This window comes from Haliotis cracherodii, unplaced genomic scaffold (assembly GCF_022045235.1).
Source record: "Haliotis cracherodii isolate W230 unplaced genomic scaffold, xgHalCrac1.p SCAF_7, whole genome shotgun sequence".
NCBI lineage: Eukaryota > Metazoa > Mollusca > Gastropoda > Lepetellida > Haliotidae > Haliotis > Haliotis cracherodii.
The window spans coordinates 34,084,428-34,109,212 of record NW_027266330.1 but is presented as its reverse complement, the minus strand read 5'-3'; the positions used below and the strand labels follow the sequence as shown (position 1 = coordinate 34,109,212).

At 39.7% G+C, this 24,785-nt stretch overlaps 1 protein-coding gene across 1 annotated transcript; it reads left to right on the top strand.

Moving 5' to 3' along the window:
• Nucleotides 1-271: 271 nt before the first annotated feature.
• On the top strand, nucleotides 272-24,785 carry LOC139448822 (uncharacterized). Its single transcript, XM_071230351.1, has 13 exons — nucleotides 272-349; nucleotides 3,809-3,976; nucleotides 4,650-4,806; nucleotides 5,242-5,426; nucleotides 6,379-6,482; nucleotides 8,804-8,984; nucleotides 9,202-9,285; nucleotides 20,205-20,372; nucleotides 20,893-21,049; nucleotides 22,836-23,020; nucleotides 23,373-23,476; nucleotides 24,248-24,428; nucleotides 24,636-24,785. The coding sequence occupies exons 2-13, from the start codon at nucleotides 3,814-3,816 to the stop codon at nucleotides 24,731-24,733; spliced, it is 1,767 nt and encodes a 588-aa protein (XP_071086452.1). The 5' UTR covers nucleotides 272-349; nucleotides 3,809-3,813; the 3' UTR covers nucleotides 24,734-24,785.

The window sequence follows — 24,785 nt, the reverse complement described above, 5'->3', positions numbered from 1 at the left end:
AAATGTGCAGTGTCATGGATATGTCAGCAAACAGTGAAAGTAGGCAGACTCCTTCTCTATTACAACAGTATGACCCTCTTCACCCAATATAACAAATGAAAAAGACACTTTAGCTCAGGCTGTGTAACTATTAAGTGAACATACTGGCATTCCTCAAGATGTGAAGAGTTTGCGATCGAGGCACAGCGGCGCATTACACAACAGTAGTAATAGTCACGTAGCCCCCATGACCCAGAAAACTGTCGCTAATGTGGTCGTGTTAAACGGGCGGTGTATTGCGACAGCAGCGTCTGTGAACTTGTACCTGGAAACACCTCCACCTGCACTGAACGATCGTTGACCCTCGAATGTAAGTACACTGTAATGTTGAATACTTGTAAGACAGTCTATTAGTGACACACATTATTGTTATTTGAGTAGCATAATGTACTATGTATGATTTATAATGTAGTACTATGTATGTGGTAGAGACCTGCCTAGTGTAGTTCACATTTCGTTGGCTAGTCTGACAGTCTCACACAGTGTTGCACATCGAGTTGTCTAATGTAGTGTTTTAATGCCTAGTTAGTACACATGCAAAGGTTCATGTCCCCCTCATTCCAATAGGGACCCGTGAAGATTCCGGGGTGGAATAGGTCTTCAGCAACCCATGCTTGCCGTAAAAGGTGACTATGCTTGTCGTAAAAGGCGACTAACGGGATCGGGTGGTCAGGCTCGCTGACTTGGTTGATGCATGTCATCAATCCCAATGGCGTGGATCGATGCTCATGATATCAATCACTGGATTGTCTGGTCCAGACTCAATTATTTACAGACCGCCGTCATATAGCTGGAATATTGCTGAGTGCGGCGTTAAACAACAAACCAACCAACCAACCACATGCAAAGGTATCCATAAGTCTACAATATGTCTGGTTGTTGGCTGCACTCAGCAATATTCCTGCTACATGGCGGCGTTCGGTAAATAATCGAGTCTGGACCAGACGATCCAGTTATTGACATCATGAGCCATATCATCGATCCCAATTGCGTGGATCGATGCTCATGATACAAATCACTGGATTTTATGGTCCAGACTCGATTATTTATAGACCGCCGTCATATAGCTGGAATATTGCTGAGTGCGGCGTTAAACAACACACCAACAGCATGAGCATAGATCTACGCAAATGGGACAGTGTCATGCATCAACCAAGTCAGCTAGCAAAACCATCCGATCCCGTCAGCGTGGGTTGAATACGGTCTGTAGCTGAATACAGTGATTGACAGTAACACGTTGTTTGTTTGTATGTTCTTGGTTGTAAATAATCGAGCCTGGACCAGACAATCCAGTGATTGACATCATGAGCATTGATCCACGCAATAGGGATACGATGACTTACATCAAACAAGACAGCGAGCCAGTCCATCCGATCCCGTTAGTCGCCTTTTACGGCAAGCATGGGTTGCTGAAGACCTATTCTACCCCGGATCTTCACGGATCCAGAACCATGAAGTAGGTAGTACCCATCCAGTGGTATGTACAAGACTAGTGTTTAATCATGGCGCTGCACAGTACGTAGTAGAGGTCAGCACAGTATTGAAACACAGTAACACGTAGTACGTACATGTAGTACACTTAGAGTACAGTAAGTAGTGTACCTCTGGTGTTATTAATTAACCGACCCGTGAAGATCGGGGGTAGAATAGGTCTTCAGCAACACATGCTTGCCATAAAAGAAAACTATGCTTGTCGTAAGAGCCGACAAACGGGATCGTATTGTCAGGCTCACTGACTTGGTTGATTCACGTCGTCGTATCCCAATGGCGTGGATCGATGCTCATGACGTCAATAGCTGGATTGTCTGGTAAAGGCTCGACTGTTTACAGACCGCCATTATATAGCTTGAATATCGCTTAGAGCGGCGTTAAAATACAAATTAATAATAAAAAATATTAATTAACCGAGCTATGGCGAACAGTACGATAAGTATTACACACCCTGTATTGTTGACAACTCAAGCAGTAAGCTGTCGGACGGGTGTTATTAACTAGCATGACAGCAATGAATTGATGTGAAACGTATGCAGCTCACATCGGATCATATTGGCGACCTCATCAGTGATGGACAGTTGTGTACAGTACGAAATATACATCTAGTGTTTTGACCAGGATTGCATTTATGTGATTGAGTAGTATCATGCAGTGTTAACCACGGACCTAGTACTATTGTTGACAAGGAGCGAGTAGAGCTACGGATACTGCTTTGGGGTATAAGACAACGCATACCACAACGACGTAAGTTTAAGAAGTTAAACCAATGCGCCCACCTACACATTATTTGTAATATGCAGGCAGAAAAAAAGGCCAGGGTGAACATGATAACGCTGCTTGCAGAGGTTTTGATCTGTTTACATTTCCATTTGTTTATTTGTTTATTGGTTTATGCTTGCCTTTTTATAGCCACTGAGAGTTACGAATGCCATAACTTGCACGTGCATTTTGCATTACTATTTTCCTCCATGACAATGCTGAACAAGTGTGAAAACAATGCCCTTTGAGACATTACATTCGACAATGGCTGCGTTTTGACGCACCGTTTGTTGAACATCAGGTCACCAACATTTCAAATAACATATGTCCAATTTAAATACAGGATTTTGTGTAGTCGAGTTCAAGAACAACATACTACCAGTGCGTTTCTATGTTTTGGAAGAGTGTATATGTGTACATGTGTATCATCAACAGTAAGTAAACTAATAGTAAGAAACATCGAGTTTACGTAATTAAGGCGATCGGACCATTTTAAGGCATTACAGGCAACAATAGTTTGGACGTATATTGTCATGGCATCTCGTATTGACAGTTGCGTTAAGACCCTTACTGATATAAGCATATGAGACCGCCTCAATGGTCTAGTGGAAAGAGCATTGCCTGGAGAGCGGATGCCGGTGTTTCGAATCCCTGGACGCGTCATAGCAGATGACGTGAAAAAATTATACTTGCTGTTACACTGCCTGGCTTTTGTCAAAATAAGGAATAAAGCAAGAACTGACCGTCTTGGATTGGTGTATCATTGTCACAAATGTGGCTTGGTATCTCAGTGGACAACAAAATAAAGTTCACACCAGTACAAGTATCAATACACACGTGCACGTGTTTAAAGTTGTTATCCCAACTGGTAGGATGCTGCCAACGACATTTTGATCAACATTTAAAAAATCGCACGCACGCACGCACGCACGCACGCACGCACGCACGCACGCACACACATACACTCGCTTGCATGCACGTTAGTTTATAAGCGCAGGTAATCTTGAACGCATGATTAAACCCAATTTAATTAAAACTACGGATACTGCTTTGGGGTATAAAACAACGCATACCACAACGACGTAAGTTTAAGATGTTAAACCAATGCGCCCACCAACACATTATTTGTAATATGCAGGCAGAAAAAAAGGCCAGGGTGAACATAATGACACTGCTTGTTGATGTTTCGAACTGTTTACATGTCCATTTGTTTATGACATGAAATAATATCAGATCATGATAAAATTGTATTTCTGTTACTTTAATATGGGGGCACGGATGGCCCATTCGTCTAAAGGGGCTGCAATTCGGTGTACAGAGTTCCCCCAAATTGGTGGTTTTGAATCCTGGTCCGCCCCCATTATATTTCTAGATTTATCAGCATCATATAGTGCTTGTGGCTTTCACCAAAGTTGTAAACGTCGAAGTCTGGCATCTCTTCGGGCTTTCCTTCTTCACGCTGATATACGTGGAATACTGTTCAAATCCAATTGACTCATTCACTTTAATATGTTAGTTAAGATGTCGACGCCAGCGGAGAAAGCAATGACAGCAGGGTTCAATGCTGACCTGGTGATGCTTGATGGATTTGTGCAGGCTGCTATACTAGTAGACAGGTTGAAGAAAGTGAAGTGTATTCCTATCCGTGTCGATGACATCTTACTCTGCACATACCCAAAGTCAGGTAATGTCCTGTTGGTAATTGAAAATATCATTGACCTTTATTCCATTGTAATGAGACCCGTGAAGATCCGGGGTAGAATAGGTCTTCAGCAACCCATGCTTGCCGTAAAAGGTGACTATGCTTGTCGTAAAAGGTGATATATGACGGCTGTCTGTAAAATAATCGAGTCTTGACCAGACGATCCAGTGATTGACATCATGAGCATCGATCCACGCTACTGGGAGCGATGACATGTATCAACCAAGTCAGCCAGCCTGACCACCCGATCCCGTTAGTCACCTTTACGACAAGTATGAGTTGCTGAAGACCTATTCTACCCCGGAATCTTCACGGGTCCACATACTGGTAAAGCATCCATTATAAGTCACTTAATTACGTGCAATACATATGATACAAGATGGAATAAGAGAGCATTTGTAAAATTGAGTGATGGAGCAAGGACAGCTGTTTAGAGTGGACATGAAAGATTATGCACATTATGTCTGCTTCAGTTCGTTTCACTTTACAGAAAGAAGGTCAGATTATTACAGGCACGACTCAATATGTTTCTGACTAAAATAATCTAGAAATATCATATAGCACAACACAGTGTGTAAATAACCAAAAACAATAAAATGAATTTTTACATGCGGTTAAGATTGATATTTTGATGCGTAATTGTAACATACATAAGGTACACATTGGACGTGGGAGATCCTCAACATGATCGTGGCAGGCAAGGCTGAGTACGCCAAACACTGGCAGAACTCTGCATGGGTGGAATACAGGACTGAAGAAGAACTGGAGGAACTGGCATCACCAAGGATCCTTCACACCCATTTACTTCCTAGGTAGGCAATATCAGACACAAAAGCTAAATACAAGTAGTCAAATAATGTATATATGAGAATGTATATATATATGTATATGTATATAAAAGTATATGTATATATATAAATGTAATGTATGTACAGGAATGCATAGTGTATACATAAGGATGTATACTGTATATAGAAGAATGTATAATGCATATAGAAGAATGTATATCTTAGAATTATACCGTATGTGTAAGGATATACACACACACATATATATATATACACACACACACACACACACACACACACACACACACACACAAGAAAAAGGAACACATCACAGAAGATGTAACTACGTAAATTAAAAAATAAATGGTTAACACAGGGAAAGAATGATTTTTTTCTGTCTGGCGGTCGGATTTCCGCATTTTAAAATGGATAACGTAATCATGCAAAGCGTGACTTCAGCCAACTACCAGATGCAGTGTGGAACCAAAGATGCAAGGTGGTGTACGTCAGGAGGAATGTTAAGGATTGCGTTGTGTCGTCCTTCAGTCAGTTCAGCAAACAGATCTGGAAGGACAACCCTTTAGGTAAACGAAGCTACACCGGCACCTGGGACGACTTCATTGATCTTTATCTGGACGGATCTTGTAAGTGTTTCCCTTAAATAATAGCTGCGGTAACCCTTTTCATTGCCAAACGAAATATGTTTCAATGTTTTGATTTGTATTAAAAAACAGATCACCAAGGTTGTCACAATTGGTTTCCGTGGTAGTGTCTTCTTTCTTTATCTACCAAAATGTCCTGTCCCCAAATTTCACCTTGATGTTATCTATCAGGAAGCACATCATTTAACACATTGTTTCCGCAATAAACTTAAGAGACAATTGCGTTCAATTTTGGCAAACTTTCCTGAACCTTTGGCGATTGAGATAAGAAAGTCTAGCATTTTACTAGTTGTTTTCGCAATAAAGAGCAGAGATATTTTCTGTCATGTTTTACAAACTTCCCTCAAGTGTTGTAGTTTGAGATGTAACTTTATCTATGGTCACCAAGTTGAGAGACACCTGCCCAATGCATCATGGAAAGAGGTCTTTCTTAAGTTGTTTGAACAGACGTGTTTGCAAGTTTGAGAGTATTTGCGCATATTTGCATACACTTGTTCAAACACATGATACTTATCTTAGATAGTGACTGTTTCATAAATGTCCGTTTTCAAAACAGAAACGAAGTAAAACCTGAATTTCTTTACCACCCATAACTATCAAGAACATTATTACCATAATCATCACCATAATTACGTCACGTTTCCTTGGACCCGTGAAGATCCGGGATAGAATAGATCTTCAGCAACCAATGCTTGTCGTAAAAGGCGACTATGCTTGTCGTAAAAGGCGACTAAGGGGATCGGGTGGTCAGGCACGCTGACTTGGTTGATGCATGTCATCGGCGTGGATCGATGCTCATGGTATTAATCACTGGATTGTCTGGTCCATACTTGATTATTTACAGACCGCCGTCTTATAGCTGGAATATTGTGGAATGCGGCGTTAAACAACTAACCAACCAACCAAATCACGTTTCCTTTGCTTTATTTTTAAGTACCCGGTGTGCCCTATTTCGAACACACAATCGAGTGGGCCAACATTTCTGAAGCTCACAAAGGCTTTGAAATTTGCAGACTCCAGTATGAAGACATGAAGAAGGTATTGCTCAATTAATGTCAACTGGAAAGCGTAATGATAAATTCCGTTCCATGAACAACATGTACGCAATACAGGCAAAAAAGTCCATCTATAGTTTTTGATATAGCGTGTCTGTGAAGCTCTTATTGTTATTTTTATGCGGCTTTACACAGTATGCACACCGATGCTTACGTTCAGATATCCAATTCTTAGATATCCAATACCAAGATCTGATGTATACAAACGCAAAGAAGTAGTAGTGTTTTTTGCAAAGTGGTATGAGTGTTATGTCGTTGAAAGAAACATGTCATTTGGAAATGCATCTCATTAATGTTTCATCATGACAAATTCATTGACAATATCCAATCATGGTAACAGGAGATGGAGCGATACGCCCAAAAAGAGGGTGGTGTAACAACTCAGTTAACAATGTCTATATCCGGTGTGACAGCCGTTTACGTCGATACGGCGTTGAAGACATCAGGTTATTGAAAAGAGCCTTGGGTATGTTGATCCGATTGGCCCAACTTAGCTGGCATAACTGGATGGTTCTGATACTGCTGCAGGCGTCGTTGCATCTTATTTCAAACATGTTTTATAGGGATAGAGGACTGGAGAAACAGCCAACATGGGAGTAAAGCAGTTTTGTGCTGCCCCAAAACGTTTGTTGCAACGTGTGGGTGGGAATTATCCTACTCCAACGTAACATTGTGTATTTGCACAAAGGATCCCGTGACGATCCGGGTTTGGAATAGGTCTTCAGCAACCCATTCATGCTGTACCAGACGACTATGCTTGTCGTAAGAGGCGACTAACGGGATCGGGTGGTAAGGCTCGCAGACTTGGTTGATGTACGCCATCGTATCCGAATTGCATGGATCGATGCTCATGATGTCAATCTCTGGATTGTCTGGTCAAGACTCGGTTATTTACAGACCGCCGTCATATAGCTGGAATATTGCTGAGTGTATTGTTAAACAACAAACAAAAACAAAAGAAACAAACAAACAACAACAAAGGATAGATCCATGATCTTCAACGATGTCCTTCCGATAGCGTACTCTATCCAATTTCCATAAATCCTGTGAGCTGTGTTCTCCCATGACACTTCCACCCCAATACTGATGACAAACGTTGCTCAAACGTTCTCCTGGATGCTTGTCGACCCTTGCAAGACAATCAGAGCTGTTCAGATGAACCTGGACCTGGACAATATACTGTACCTGTCTGTCGGTCTGAACCTCAGATACTGTCTACATCAAGCTAGGCGTACTTGACAGTGATAGTGTGAGTATCGCTGGATGTTTGGCCCGGAAGTTGTGCCCCCTTAACCAGTTGCGTACGGTTCTGCGACAAATGAATCTCAAACCAGGAATTATCCGAGCTGTTAATGTTGCAGTTTGGTTTCAATTCCGTAGATGCACCAACCGATTATGGTTTTCTTATTGACGTGATGTCATTAATTAACGACATGGCCGAGACAAGTCATGAGGTTTGTCCCTACTGTTGATAACGTCTCCAAATAGATGATATTGTGGTTCGATAAACATTACAATGTCTGTCAACTTCGTTTTGCGTCGGGGGAAACGGTAGGCCCAGTCGTCTAAGGCGCCGCGATTCGCTGTGGAGAATTGCGTCTCTTAGGCACACCAGAAACCTATGATTGTGGGTTCGAATCCCGGTTCGCCCCGATTATGTTTCTAGGTTTGTCAGCACCATACCCGTGCTTGTGGGCTTCACTGAAGTGGTAAACGTCTGAGACCTGCATCACTTCGGACTTTCTTCCCACATTAAGCTGACACGCCGTGATATGACTGGAATACTGTTAAAAGCGGCGTTTAACCCAACTCTCTCACTCACTCACTCACTCACTCGTTTTGCGTGATTTCTGTTTCCAGCATAGTCACGGCGGGTACACGTTGTTTTTCAGCAATCCGTGGTATTGTGTAAGCGTTATTTACGGTTAAACAAAATTAAATTATTTTTTATGTGCACCTAATAGCTAACACTCTTTGAACGCTTTCCCCTTTCACACGCCACGTGTGTAAATATCGTGCTCCCAACAAATACGTAAACAACAAACTTGTGTTTAACATGCACGTGCAAACTGTTCATCACGACCTTAAAGTTGACATGCCGTCATGAATAATATTAAGCTGTGAAAGATGCATTATTAAATTTCTGAATAAATATTTTTTTATTGAACTTTATATGAAGCAAAGCTACTATATTCCGTTAGTATATATAGATATATATCAAATCAATAGGTGTTCCAAAGAACATGCATACATAGAAAAGAAAAATAACAGTATACACTATCATGCCATCATTCCCTTTTTCAGGATTGCGTTCAGGAAATAAGAAGAATAGCAGATTATCTGGGACGTCCTCTACAGGATCAAACATACCAGGCAATATCCGATGCTTGCTCTTTTAAGAATCTCAAGCACGCAAACGAAAAAGTGAAAGATCAAACCTTCCACATTAAGTGGCAAGATGGTTCAAGTGGATACTTCAGGAAAGGTACAATAATTGGACAGCTGAAGCTAAAACATAATCACAAGGCAAAGTACCTGTGTAGTATCTGCACAATTGTAATGATCTCAAATATATAAATACTTAAAGACATACCCCCTATGTAAATCAAGTCGGCACTAAAACATTTATTCAGGATATGTAACATTATACAAGTTGGAGTGTCAAATATAGTAATGAAACTAAAAAATATGTTGTGTTACAGGTACAACTGGTGACTGGAAGAACTGGTTCACTGTGGCCCAGAGCGAGCGATTTGATAAAGTATATGAAGAAAGGTTAAAGGAAACATTTCCATATTGACATTGGTGGAAGACATGAATGATCTTTCTCAATATGAGTTTATCTGCACAATCGACAGGAAATGGAAAGGGTCTTGTCACTTTCATTTTGATAGTTATAGGGTCTATGAATATTGAAGGTGTTACGTACACACGGACCATTTGTAATTGTTATTGCAACGTCCTTTCATGCTTCTGATAACAGCATTGTTAATATCCAGATAAAACAGAACTGTAGATACAAGAAAGGTTTAAGGAAACATACCCATCCTGACAATGGATGAAAACATGAGACATGCGTGTCCATTTGTGTTTACGAAGGGACCATGACTACAGCAGATTTTAGGTACAAACGAATAACATTTAATTAGCATTGCTATGCCATGTGTTGTTATTATGATGATAGAACTGTATTTAAAATGTTAAAGTCAGATTTCTATTGTTGCGTGTGTGTTGATTTACAATTTCGTAGATAAAGAATAAACATAAACTTGAAAAAGATGTATATTTATTACCCACGTGGTGAAGATACAGGTGGTGAGATACTAAATCCGTACGTCACACGTGTGTCGTACAAGGTTGACCTTGTTTTATTCGTTTTGATTGGACAACCGTGACCTCTGTCACACAGGGACTACTTTTTTCATTCATAAAAATCGCGAGACGTCATTCCTTTTGCAACCACAAGGTAGAACTGAAGAATTTAATGAGAACGAGAGATATTTAGAAACACTTTATTAAACCAAACAAAATAGTCACAGGCATCAAATTCAGTTTGCATTCTATATAAGTTATGCATACAGCTTCTACAAACATTATATAATCGAGCGATATCCATTTACAATGTACGACTACCGATCAATAGAGCGAGGGCCCCCATGAGCGTGACGCACCCGACCACTTTCGCAACTTTCAATTTGATTTAACGTAAAGGTATAAGCGTTGTGAAATGAAGTATATTTAAACTATCTGAACAGATATTTAGCCTTACTTGGGATGATCCGGTTGTGCCATTAGTGTCCCCTTCGAAGCGTATTTTGTGGCGCTGTTTCGGGAGATGTTGTTCATGAATGAACGTACACGACTGCACTACCATATCACCAAAAGTGAACAGTTCTGATAAAAAGCATTCGAAACGTAAGCAGCCATCATCCCGACTGCGCTCTTACAGGATCATTTATTAGAGCATGGACTCCAGTTAGGTGATCTACCTTCAGTGGCTGGCGATATATAGCTCATTTTTATCTTGTATTGTAACGTATGGAGTTATATTTAAATGATTATCAGCTAGTTTTAAATAAAATCTGTGATACATCTAGTTATTTTACTGTCCTTCGAAGACAGGTTTTTATGGTCTAAATATATGTATTTTGAATATGGTACTTTTTCTCGTTACGATATGGATGAAAAAACGCCGATGTGACGGTAAATTTTAACTCACTCACTCACTCATTTATTAAAGTTATACGATCACAGACTTCACCTCAGTCTGGGTTATCTGTGTCCCTGTGTCGCCCCAGTCTAACATTGAATGTGCAGTGTCATGGTCATGGTCATGTCAACATTCAATAAAAGTAGGCTGATTCCTCCCCAGAGCAAGATTATAACACTCATCGCCCCATGTAGCACAAGAGCAATGAGTATTAGATCAGTTTGTTTGCCTAAGGAAAAGACGCTTGAGGATATGTTTGCATAGACATATTTACATAGACCCGTGACCCACATAACTGCCGCTAAAGATCTGATCTTGTCAAACGGGTGAGGTATTGTGTCCCTAGTCTATTTGAGATAGTACATTGAAACGGGCGACTTTTAACAACATTTAAATGTAGTTGATCTAGCTCCTTGATGTGACAGTACAATGTGATGTTGATTACTTGGGGTATAGTCTATTAGTGACATCTGGTCTCTGACAGTGACAGTGACGCACTGTATTGGATTGAAATAATATAATGCATAGTATTGGTCTACGTAATTGTAATTCACATCTAATGTATTTCTATTCATTTATAGTCAAGTGGTAATACATATTAACGTAAAGTAAGTAGTACACACCGGGATTTATTGACTAGCCAGGCAGTGATGCTGTGAAGTATAAAAATGTAGTACACATGTGGTGTTATTGACTAACCTAGTAGTGATGTACAGTAGTGTACAGTAAGCAGTATACATCTGGTGTTATTGACTAACCTAGTAGTGATGTACAGTAGTGTATAGTAAGCAGTATGCATCTGGTGTTATTGACTAACCTGGCAGTGATGTACAGTAGTGTACAGTAAGTAGTTCACATCTGGTGTTATTGACTAACCTGGTAGTGATGTACAGTAGTGTACAGTATGTAGTACACATCTGATGTAATACTAACCTGGCAGTGATGTACAGTAGTGTACAGTATGTAGTACACATGTGGTGTTATTTACTAACCTAGTAGTGATGTACAGTAGGGTATAGTAAGCAGTATACATCTGGTGTTATTGACTAACCTAGTAGTGATGTACAGTAGTGTATAGTAAGCAGTATACATCTGGTGTTATTGGCCATCCTGGCAGTGATGTACAGTAGTGTACAGTAAGCAGTATACATCTGGTGTTATTGACCAACCTGGCAGTGATGTACAGTAGTGTACAGTAAGCAGTATACATCTGGTGTTATTGGCCATCCTGGCAGTGATGTACAGTAGTGTACAGTAAGCAGTATACATCTGGTGTTATTGACCAACCTGGCAGTGATGTACAGTAGTGTATAGTAAGCAGTATACATCTGGTGTTATTGGCCATCCTGGCAGTGATGTACAGTAGTGTACAGTAAGCAGTATACATCTGGTGTTATTGACCAACCTGGCAGTGATGTACAGTAGTGTATAGTAAGCAGTATACATCTGGTGTTATTGGCCATCCTGGCAGTGATGTACAGTAGTGTACAGTAAGCAGTATGCATCTGGTGTTATTGACTAACATGGCAGTGATGTACAGTAGTGTACTGTATGTAGTACACATCTGGTGTTATTGACTAACCTGGCAGTGATGTACAGTAGTGTACAGTAAGCAGTATACATCTGTTGTTATTGACTAACCTGGCAGTGATGTACAGTAGTGTACAGTATGTAGTACACATCTGGTGTTATTGACTAACATGGCAGCGAGTACAGTAGTGTACAGTATGTAGTACACATCTGGTGTTATTGACTAACCTGGCACTGGCGCATTGAAGTGCACAGTCTGTAGTAAACATCTGGTGTTCTTGACTACACATATTGAATGAATGAGAATGACTGACATCAATGTTTTTATTCCTTTATTTCAAGTATTTCTGTTATTTTAGTACGTTAGTTAAGATGTCGACGCAATATGCACATAAAGGACACCCAACACAAAAACAAATTGGAATAGAATTTCTGGTGCTAAGTTGTGGAATTCTCTTAAACAGTAGCGGAACCCTTTATGTGAAATGAAAACATAAACCCGTCTTTGTCAATCAGATAAAACAAGATACAAGAAGTGTCGTGTTCATCACAATAGTCGATCGTACATATATATCACAGTATCAATATCACTATATAATGTACATCGAAACATTTCAGTCCCAATATCAAGATCTGATGTTCACAGATACATTGCAGTACAAATATTATGATCTGATGTACATATATAATTACAGTACCAATATTAAGATGTACTGTACATTGATATATTACAATACAAAATATTAAGATCCGATTTGCAGAAATGTATACTAATACAATGGGTACAGACCGGATGTACATTGATAATTACAGTACCAATATCAATATCTGATGTATATTGATATATTACAGTACCCATATCAATATCTGATGTATATTGATATATTACAGTACCAATATTAATATCTGATGTACACTGATATATTACAATACAAGCAGTATCAAAAGGTGCTCCCACGACCAGGCTCATATAAATACATAACATATACAAGTAGGGAAAATACCTGACGGTGACCATTTTCATTAAGTTGTACTTTTTTCAGGATTGCGTTTACAAAATAAGAAGAATGGCAGATTACCTGGTGCGCCCTCTACAGGATCAAACATACCAGTCAATATCCGATGCTTGCTCTTTTAAGAATCTCAAGCGCGCAAATGAAATAATAAAAGATCAAACCTTCCACTTTCACTGGCAAGATGGTTCAAGTGGATACTCCAGAAAAGGAAACTGGACAACTGAAACTAAAACCCGATCACAAGACGTGGTACCTGTCTCTAGTTTGCAGTCTCTGTCTCTTTGTAATTGTCACATATATTTTAAGGTTTGAAAAAATATCAAGTTTATATTTGGGATAACAATTCCTCCGAAAAGTACAAATTATAGTGCATTTTCGCGTTGAGTCCCATTCGGGATTTGAACCCACTCTTTCAGAGTTAGGTACCTAATCGCCAGCACTCAAAGTCAGCGATCTAACCCACTCAGCCACCGAGGTTTCCACTAGATATACCGATTATATAAAACAAGTCAGCACTGCGGTATTTTACATGAAATGTAGATATATACAAGTTAAAGTATCAAATATATTCATGAAACTAATACATGTGTTGTGTTACAGGTGACTGGCAACTTGTGACTGGAAGAACTGTTTTACTGTGGCCCAGAACGAGCGATTTGATAAAGTACATGAAGAGAGGTTAAAGGAAAGATTCCCATACTGACGTCGGTTGAAACATGAATAATCTTTGTCTATTTGCATTTACATTAAAATTATGAATATATTAGGTGTTAATGTACAAAAGTATCAATTAGTATCGAAATGTCATTTCATGTTGTTTCATATATAAAACGTGTTGTCATTAAGCTGATAACTAGATACAGTTGTATCCAAAATGTTATGGCCACATTTGTATTGTTGCTTGTGCGTTCGGTAGAATTCTTCATGCAAATTATAGAATGAAGAATACATTATATCTCGATGTTAGTGATGTTCCCGGATATGTACAACTGAGAAAGACGTTTGAATTCATGCGACTTACACTCTAGTCTGGACTGTAAACCGACAAGCAGGATGTCAACAAAGAAACAGAGGACATGTTTAAGGGCTGCTCGATATCGCCCGTAGCGATAAATCGTAGCTTGCATACTGCAGAATACCAAAGGGTAAAATTAGCGTGGTGCATCGCACGACATCGTCATTATCTTGCGAGTTGACAACGAATTCACTGCTTCGATGAATGCCGTCTGTATCCACATGCAAGAGACCGCAGATCACGAGGACAGACACCCAAGACAGTATGTGCGAATAGAGAAGAAGTATTCCATTTTTAGGAGGTCTGTAATGGTCTGGTAATGTTTTCCACACGATTACAAAGGGAAGGGAGTATGCATCTGCTCACCCAGGCGTGAATGGGTACCCGGTAGGATGAGAGATGGAAGTGTGATGATGGAAATCGAATACACACTGATCCACTGGAAATAGGAATGTGGTACCATGAACATTCACTGAGTGGAATCTGGCGCAGTATTAATGGAATTGATGTCATGATGGCATCATATCATGTCATCGAGATCTCACAACTGCAAATAGCAATTTCCTCATTTCACTGAGACTATTGATTTGGTTTTCTGGAACTCATTCAAAAACGATTCTGCATTTAGACAATTGGATACAGCACTGTCAGCACAAGTCTTCAGATTCGTTGGTATCATCACTGATCAGTATCTTTGGTTGTAACCTTTCATGCAAAGTCAATGCACTGCAGCATAAATAACACTATTGAGACAAGGCACCACACGTATATTTACCTGTGATACCCAATAGATGTGAGACCTACATATTTAACATAAACACTAAATGTTATTCAAATCGTCTAAGTAAGGCAGATATACAGGCAACCACGTTTTCACATGCCAAATGTCAGGAATCTTCGCCCATATTAGTATATCAGACAAGCTAAACCCTCCCAACAGTTTTTATATGTGAAAAATAAATATTTTTATTTCGTTGCATCCAACAAGTGCGAGGGCCAAGGTTTAAGGCTTACTATGTCCGAATGCCGCAGCTTACAAATGAGAATACATGTGTCACAATTACCCTATTTACGATAACAATGACCTGAATTAGTGAATATATTAGTCCCGTTCCCATCATCGCATGCGAGAGCGTGTTTCGGCAACGCCTGATATTCTTATTCGTTATGCCGTCATATCAGGTTTATCTCTGACACGTTCGTCAGGCCATTTAAAAAAATAGTCTGGGCTGTTCCATATAGGTGAATCAAACGAGCATAGATTGTTAATTATGTATTATTAATATCTATAAAGTAACAGTCGTCGGGCAAGCACAGGCGCTTGGTGAACACCAGCTTCATTTCACGGTCTCCTGTGAACATGGACCACGTCAGCTTGACGTTGTTTGTTTGGTGTTTAGCGCCGCAAACAGCAGTATTACAGATAGACAGATGGATAAACAACATGCGCATCGATCCACGCAACTGGGATATGATGACATGCATTTTCACTTCTTTCGTAGTATACATGACAGAAGGACATTCAACTTGATGACAAGATCGCCTGGTGATTTAGTGAATTTGTCTTGTCATTAACATATGAAACAAATAAAGAATCTGTGCTATTCAGTCACATCGCTCGCCTGGCATAGATAAAACAGTCGATACTCACTCAGCCCTTCGAGTTTGTGCAGTTCGTTGTTGCTAAGGGGTGAAATGTTGTTTAAAACTTGCTACTATCACAGCAACATTCACTAACAACCTTAAATGCTTCTCTATGTCAGCTTCATTTCACACTCAATACACCACGTATCGTACCACTTTTAACCTTAGGTCAGCTGAATTGTTTGATAGGCATTTCTTAGAAGTTGAGGGATGACAAATTACAAATTAATTTAACGTACTTCACAACTTCATTTTTTTACTGTAAAGGCGACGATTCGGTATAGATCCTTATTCCGTTGTCAATCAAGGATGAATAATGAGCATGGTACAGAACCTGTATATTAGTTGGGGGGTAATTGCATTCATCAGAGAAATTAACGTCAGTAGGTTAAACAATGACAACAGAAGGAGGATACTGTAACCAGATGATGGACAGAGAACACATGATGAGGAAGCCAAAAAGACTGATAGCGTATGGACAGGATATAGTGTACATACGTGGGGTGATTGTTGGGTCAGCTACAAACATAACAAAACTTGCGTTTTTCATTTTTGCGACGTCATGATATATTCCCCCTTGATTGGAGAACAAATCACATTTATTTCCAAAACTAATGTATTTTCACACCCTATTGCTCCATTGACGTATTGTTCCCGTTTAATACAGCGGATGTGAAACACTTATGTTTATTCTAACATTCCCGACCGGAGTGTCTGTGGTTCAAGTTTCAGGACACTGAAAAGGTTATTTAAAGGTATAGGGACCCTCTTTACATCCATTATTCATTTTGAGCACTTGCCTCGGAAAGATTGATAGAGGATCGTTTCAATTTGGAATATTTACCACGTTTACTTGGTTGTACGGTAAAATGAGTATATCGTATCCTGAACATTAAGAAAAGTTTTAATTATGAGTGTAATATTTGTGGACAGTCAAAATTAACGTCATAAAATACAGCTTTAAAACTGTGTGATAATTATTGCAAGGATATTTTGGATCCTTAGGGCATCAATACTCGGCAAGACAATATCATCTGTCATTCATTCAGATGGTCATTGATATCGGCGACTTCTAAATTACAAACGGAGAGTGTTACTGGGAGGTAGAGAGGCGACAGGGAGTCAGGACAGCAATATACGATGCCAGCAAAATTGACAAACTGTTGGTGGTGCCTTGATGCACACAGGGCAAATAGTGTTGGGCATGTGCTTGCTGTTCAGTGACATATTCAGTTAAAGAGGAAACTGAAATGGATTACCTCGTTGGATGTATTTACCATGGATTGTCTGTGATACATGTGATATGCGATTTATTGCGAAAAATAGTGATTCGGAAAGGACACTACTAGTTTCAAACTATTGGATCCTGCAGATACTGTATATGGTGTCACATTAACAGTAATTTCAATATTTAGCTATTTGTACCACTGTATACGATACATGTTTATTATTATACAAGTGAGTGACTGAGGTTTTACGACGCTTTTAGCAATATTCCAGCAATATCACGTCGGGGACACCTGAAATGGGCTTCACACATTGTACCCATGTCGGGAATCGAACCCGGATCTTCGGCGTGACGAGCGAACGCTTTAACCCCTAGGCCACCGACCGCCCCTTATTATTATACACAGACACTGCAATATGATTGTGCGCAATATATTTCCCACAAAAAATGTATTTGTAGTGAATTAATGTATTAGTAACTAAGTTTTTAATAATTTTGGAATGTCACTAAAATACACTAATTAAGGATAGAATTTGTTTCTATTTCCATTTTGAAATTTGCAGGCAGGTTAATCAATCAATGTTAGAACGAAATATACTGAATGTTATAGCAAAATATAATGAATTTTACTTATATCATGGATGTTCTGTTCAGTGTAGTGACACGTCCATAAACTAGAGCTCTGGTATGTACAGTCTCGCCAAGCCTTTACTATCTCGCCATGTCTTCTCATGGCATCCAGCTGAGTAGCTCTGTATCTGACAAGGCTATTTACCCTATCAACATCCCTATTGATGTATGATTTATTAACGCCCTACTACCACTCACTTCACCTCGGCCTGGGTTCTTTGCTAGCCGTGTCAGCCCAGGCTAATGTGCAGTGTCATGGTCATGTCAACATTCAGTGAAAGTAGGCTGATTCCATCTCTCGTAAGTACGAATTGCCCTCAATATGTTTTTGGTTTATAGATCTATTAACGTAAACACTGGTGTGGAAAACTGTATTCTATCATTTTCATAATAACAACTGTTCTTGGTTGATCAATACGTTATTGTATGAAAGAAAATAATTTATGTATGGATAAATATTGTTTCACAATTATTTTGCCATTATGTTAATTTAACTACTGCCTGTGGTCTTTATCCGTAAACATACAACCATTATCATACCATTTATCTATACGATTATACCGCTGTCATAAAGCTGGAAAATTGCTGAGTGCAACCAGTCAAATATATGATAATACACTACCTTTCCAAATCTGTTCAAAGTACAATAAGTATTGAGTACGAGAGATACTGCAATGTAGACAAAGGAAGGTATATTTGCCTATTCATATTTACGAAGACCCATGGTGTACTTGCTTCTTAATAATGTGATTGTGACCAACGGATGAGGTATGGGGACTGCAGCATATTTTAGATGATACATTGAAACGAGCATTGAACTTTCGCTGATCTGACGCCGCGATATGTAAGTAAAATGTGACGTTGATTAGTTGTGGGATAGTCTATTAAGGACGCACAGTGTTGTTATTTGAGTAATACAATGTAGTTTCAGCTAGTGTAAGGGCGAAGCAACCAGTTTTCCTTCCACTGATTTCTCCCACCTGGAGCTACCAGTTACACCGCTTCATCTGTTTCACATTGAGCTCTATGCACGAGGATTCAGAATGAAATGAAAAACTATCCACAAGAATGTATGACAAGAAGGATGACTTCAACTTTCAAATAGTTAACTTTTCCTTTACATCGAGCGATATTCAAACAACTCCAAGCCTTTGGTGTCTACATTTCACAACGATTGAGGTAAAATCGAGCATGCTCTTTCTACGAAGATTACAAACAGTGGCATACGACTCTTTTTCTGAACACGTTTCATGGTAGACATGTGGACATTACCAAATTTCACTCGTCAATCACAATACTGATGTCCGATGAAATTCCCTATTTTGACTTGTACCATATTATCATACACATTTTTATGTGATCATCTAACTTGCCTTAGCATGTGTCTGTAAAGGGTACCACCTATCTGCCAGAGTACGCGTAATGTTGTTGACCTACCTAGGGGCAGTACACATCGAGTCTGCTAGCCCGACAGTACTGGTCATCAAGAAGTATAATGTAATGTTGTTGACCTACCTAGGGTCAGGACACATCGTGTCTGCTAGCCCGACAGTACTGGTCATCAAGAAGTATAATGTAATGTTGTTGACCTACCTAGGGTCAGGACACATCGTGTCTGCTAGCCCGACAGTACTGGTCATTAAGAAGTATAACGTAATGTTGTTGACATACCTAGGGTCAGGACACATCGTGTCTGCTAGCCCGACAGTACTGGTCATCAAGGAGTATAACGTAATGTCGTTGATCTGCCTAGGGGCAGTACACATCGAGTCTGCTGGCCTGACAGTACTGGCCATGAAGAAGTATAATGTAATGTTGATCTACCTAGGGGCAGTACACATCGAGTCTGCTAGCCTGACAGTACTGGTCATCAAGGAGTATAACGTAATGTTGTTGATGTACATAGTGGTAGCTGACATCTAATAGTATTCACTAGTCTAACAGTGATTGACAGTTGTATATATTGTGGAGTGAGCCAAGGTGGCGAACAGAAGATAGCACACGCCAGTGTTATTGACACGCATCTCAGTGGTTCAGAGCAGTGTACAGGAACAAGTACAAATTGTATGTCTGTCACTTGTCCAGCAGTAATTAGTAAACCTCTTGTGTTACTAACTAGCCTAACACTAATACGTAGACTTTGTAGTGATGCACATTAGTACAGAGTGAGTAGTACACATCTAGTAGTAGCCAGCCTAGTAGTGAAACACAGTAGTATACTGTAAGTACTACACATCTAGTGTTATTGACTATACTGATAGTGATGCACATATTATAGAGTAAGTAGTACACATCTTGAGCTATTGGCCAATGAAAAAGGACCAACTTAATTTCAATCTTCAATGTGGTTGTTGATTTGTGGCAGAGCTTTTAGACTTAATATTGGATCATGTTAGAAGTGTATTTCTGTTAATTTAACATGTTATAACTAGTTAAGATGTCGACTCCAGCGGAGAAGGCAATGGCGACAGGGATCAATGTGGACCTGGTCATGATTGATGGATTTGTGCAGTCAGCTATGATAATGGACAACTTGAAGTGGTTAAAGGATCTCCCCATCCGTGGCTATGATATTTTCCTTTGCACGTACCCAAAGTCAGGTAATATCCTGAAGGAAATGGTTAAAAATAACATCATGTACCTTCAACAAAAAAGACAAACCCTTCCTCCTTCTAAAAAGCACAAAAAACACATAAAAATCAACAACACTGATAAATGATTAAAAGGTCAAAACACCTCCATTGGGCTTTGCTCTCACATAGGAAACATAGGCGTCATAATTGATTGAAATTATGAAGTCTCAGAATTCTGTTCCAAAATGGTTCTGATTAATACAAAACCATGTCAATTCACTGAATGAGAACCAGGAACTGAAGATTGACGTATTATTTATAGTCAATATAAACACGAACGATTATTTAGAGTACTGCTGTTTTTTTATGATATCCTTCATTTACATAGAAATAGGTATGCTTGTCACACCATAGCAAGACTATGTCTTGATGTTATTTATGAATAAATATGTGGAATCACTTACATACACATTTAAGAGGATGTGCGTGATGAGGTGTATATAGGTGTATGTCTGAAATAACGAATTTCCTGTGACCATCTCTCAAGGCACTCACTGGACGTGGGATATCCTCAACATGATTGTGGCAGGCAAGGCTGAGTACGCCAAACATTGGCAGAATTCTGCCTGGCTCGAATACAGAACCCAGGAAGAACTGGAGGAACTGGCATCACCAAGGATATTCCACACTCATCTGCGTCCAAGGTAGGGCATAATATATGATCCAAAATTAAATGCAAATCAGCGAAATTTTGATCATAACAAAAAGGATTATTTTCCAAACAATAATCATAAAATGAACATGAAATAGTGTTTGAAATACGGCCAAAGATACGTTTTCTATGTCCATTTAAACAAGTGCTTGAATGAAGTTACTGACACAATCAGTGATGACACCAGAAGTTCATGAAGAGGTTTAGCATGTCCTGCCTTACCGACAGCACCCGCCACTCACAAATTGCAAAAAAAGCCACACGCCGGTACTCCTGCAATGCGACAGTCAAGGTGATCTAGAATGAACTAGAAAATCCAGCGACAGAATACCGTATTCATTGCTTTTATTGAAACAAAATACTATGCATACACAATGACCTTTATGAACTATATGTATATTTTGAATTAAGATTGCTGTGTAAAAGTGCAGAGATTCAAGTAAGAACAACCCTTTGACAACACCTGAGGTTAGGTTTTATTTACGATATTGTAAGCCACAACTCTTTTAGGTATTGTGCTGCAAAGGTCAAACAACGATTTCTGTTGGCTATTTCTAGATAAAAATGTCACTTAGAGTTCCTAAATGACACCCATAGTTCAAACAGTCAGTAGCGAGAAAGCCCTTTACGTCTCTTCCCATCGGATTTTCTGAAGGGGCAACTGCAGTCACCCTCGATGTAAAGATCCCGAGGATGTCACAAATGTGTTCCAGCAGATTAAGATGGCGGGACAAGGCAGAGTCGTAACAGCGTTGTTCTGGTTTCGACTGTCACCATGCGGGAACGATAGGGTCTGGCCTTTATCATCAATGAACTGAGTGCTTGTCACAGGTGTGTGGTAGTCGAAATGGGGAACAACAATTTGTTTCCTGGCATCTCAGATCCAGGTCCAGTACAAATCAATACCGAGCTTCACCCAATAAGGGACAGTTGACCTGATGTTCCTGAATGTACATGTCGCTTTTCTTTGCCTCCAATTTGAAAACCCTCAGTCGTCCAGACGAAACATGGAGCAGGAACTTGCTTTCGTCCGACCTATGGGCCTTCTGCTAGGTTCCCAGATTCAATTGGGCAAAACACCATGCCAAACGGAACCTTTGATAGTGATCTCTGCTAGTAGGGCGACTGATTGCCCTTTTGGACGTTATTCTTGCTACTCTCAGAGGGTTCCCAAAGGTCCTTTGGGGATTCATTGTTGCTTCAGAACATGACTCGTTGCAAAAAACTAAATGAAGCAGGACCCTGGCGTAACGCTGGTACATCATAGGAGGTCGACCTGACTGTGGAAGTCTATGGATGTATTCTCACTGTGGCTGACTACTGTGTAATGGTAGTCCACGTGGCGCCCGATAGCTTTGGAGGACAACCTATGGAATGTATTCTGATTATTTGACATCTTTTTTTGTGTCACATTCACATGAAATGGTGAAAAAATGCAAGACATCGTATTTAGATACCCAAAATTTGATGCCTGAACATACTGCAATTTGGAGATCGCATGAAATGCATGCTGGACGTCGATACACTGGTTAATTTGTCGTCAGTTAAACCAGTATGGTTCACATTCGTACGGATGGGACACCAGTCTTGTCATAATCATAATTTTCATTACATCTAAAATTAATTGTGACATGTTATATCTCAGGCGCTGCTTAATCTTTTTCCCAGGTGTATATGTTAATATCTACCATGTATGTTTTGATTTTTTGATTTTACGGTTGGTTTACAATAGTTGCATATCCAATTGAATACTGTAATCACGCAAACCATGACTTCAGCCAACTACCAGATGCAGTGTGGAACCAAAGGTGCAAGGTGGTGTTCGTCAGGAGGAATGCGAAGGATTGCGTTGTGTCGTTCTTCAGTCATTTCAGCAAACAGATCTGGAAGGACAACCCTTTAGGGCAACGTTCCTACACCGGCACCTGGGACGACTTTATAGATCTGTTTCTCAATGGATGGTGTAAGTGTTTACCTTGAAGGGCGTGCCATTTATTGTTCATAAAGTAGAAAAGACTACCAAGAAAAGGTGGCATATTAAATGTACAGTTAAATTGCTTTGTTTAAACCGAACTACCATGTCTTCTTAGCTACATCTAGCTAGATTGTTGGCGTCTTGAAATATTTCTGTATATCAAGATATATAGCCCGCTCATCACTGATAGTTCTGGTTGACCATGTTGAGAGAATTTGCACACGTTGTCTTCACACTTCGCCATCACCTTCAACAACAAGATCACCACAACATACGTATGTTTAACAGTATTTACACCACTGGCATAATATATTAACGCGTTTCTGTTGATATGTTCAAGTACCCGCTGGTCCGTATTTCGAACACACAATTGAGTGGACCAACCTTTCTGAAGCTCAAAAAGACAGTGAAATTTGCAGACTGCAGTATGAAGACATGAAAAAGGTATTGGCAAATTAACGATTCTTGAGAAACTAATAATCCTACAATTCTTAAATGTATCCCATTTCATAGATATGATAATCAGAAAGACGATTTGAACAGGTTGTCGCCATTCGAAATAAATATACATACTTCAGCTCAAAATAAAAGTAATATTCCATATCAATGTGAAGGATGATGATAAGGGTAGTGGCCACGCCCGTTGCAATCTGGAAGCATGGGGCGTATACATTGATGCTTAGAGATGCATCGATCAAACACTTCCAGAATATGCTTTCTTTGTGTTGTGCTGTCATTGCGTTATTGGGCATTGTTATACCTCTATTAAGAAACTTGCAATTACATTGGTGAATCCGTTCAATGTGACGAAACGATACATTTCAATGAAGACCCCGATATCATGTGACTGACACTGACCTGAATATTGTCTCGTCACATGCTCAGTATTGACCTGTTCCGTGATGAATATTGACTCGTATGCTAGAAAACAAGATGGCGTCTGGTACTGTACGCAGCTACGTTACTGTAATGAAACAAAGAAAGTGAACAAAACGCATGATTACTCTTGACAAAATAAATATTTTTTTAAGAAGGACCCTCGGACCCGACCCCCGGCGGTCTGACCGGAGCACATCTGTGGTCGGGTCCTCGGGTCGCATATTGACCTCCTCAAGTGTAATTATTTGTATACTACTACTACGTAGATGTTTATATTAAGATATGGACAGTCAGTACTTGACATTTACCTTTCTAATGAAATTGCATCTTGTTAAGGATTGCGTTAACGAAGTAAGAAGAATGGCAGAATACCTGGGGCGCCCTCTATCGGATCACACATACCAGGCAATATCCGATGCTTGCTCTTTCAAAAATCTCAAGCACGCTAACGAGAAAATTAAAGATCAAACCTACCACGTTCACTGGCAAGATGGTTCCAGTGGGTACTTCAGAAAAGGTAATTGGACCAGATCACTTAGGCTAGGTACCTGTCTCTAGCTTGCAGTCTCTACCTGTTTGATATTGCCTCAGATGTTTAGATGTTTAAAGACATATCGCTGACAACAGACAAGTCAGCACTGCGATATTTTATAGGATATGAAGAAATATACACGTTTGAATATCAAATATATTCATGAAACTACATAACTATGATGTGTTACAGGTACAACTGGTGACTGGAAGAACTGGTTCACTGTGACCCAGAGCGAGCGATTTGATAAAGTATATGACGAAAGGTTAAAGGAAACATTTCCATATTGACATCTGTATAAGACATGAGACATGCTTGTCAATGTAAAGTGGATTTAGGGAT

Excerpts from the sequence above, each read along its gene's own strand:
- LOC139448822 (XM_071230351.1), top strand. The coding sequence starts at position 3,814 with ATGTCGACGCCAGCGGAGAAAGCAATGACAGCAGGGTTCAATGCTGAC. Across the intron at positions 8,985-9,201 it reads AAGTGGATACTTCAGGAAAG|GTACAACTGGTGACTGGAAG; the intron begins GTACAATAATTG and ends GTTGTGTTACAG. Across the intron at positions 20,373-20,892 it reads TTGCACGTACCCAAAGTCAG|GCACTCACTGGACGTGGGAT; the intron begins GTAATATCCTGA and ends CCATCTCTCAAG.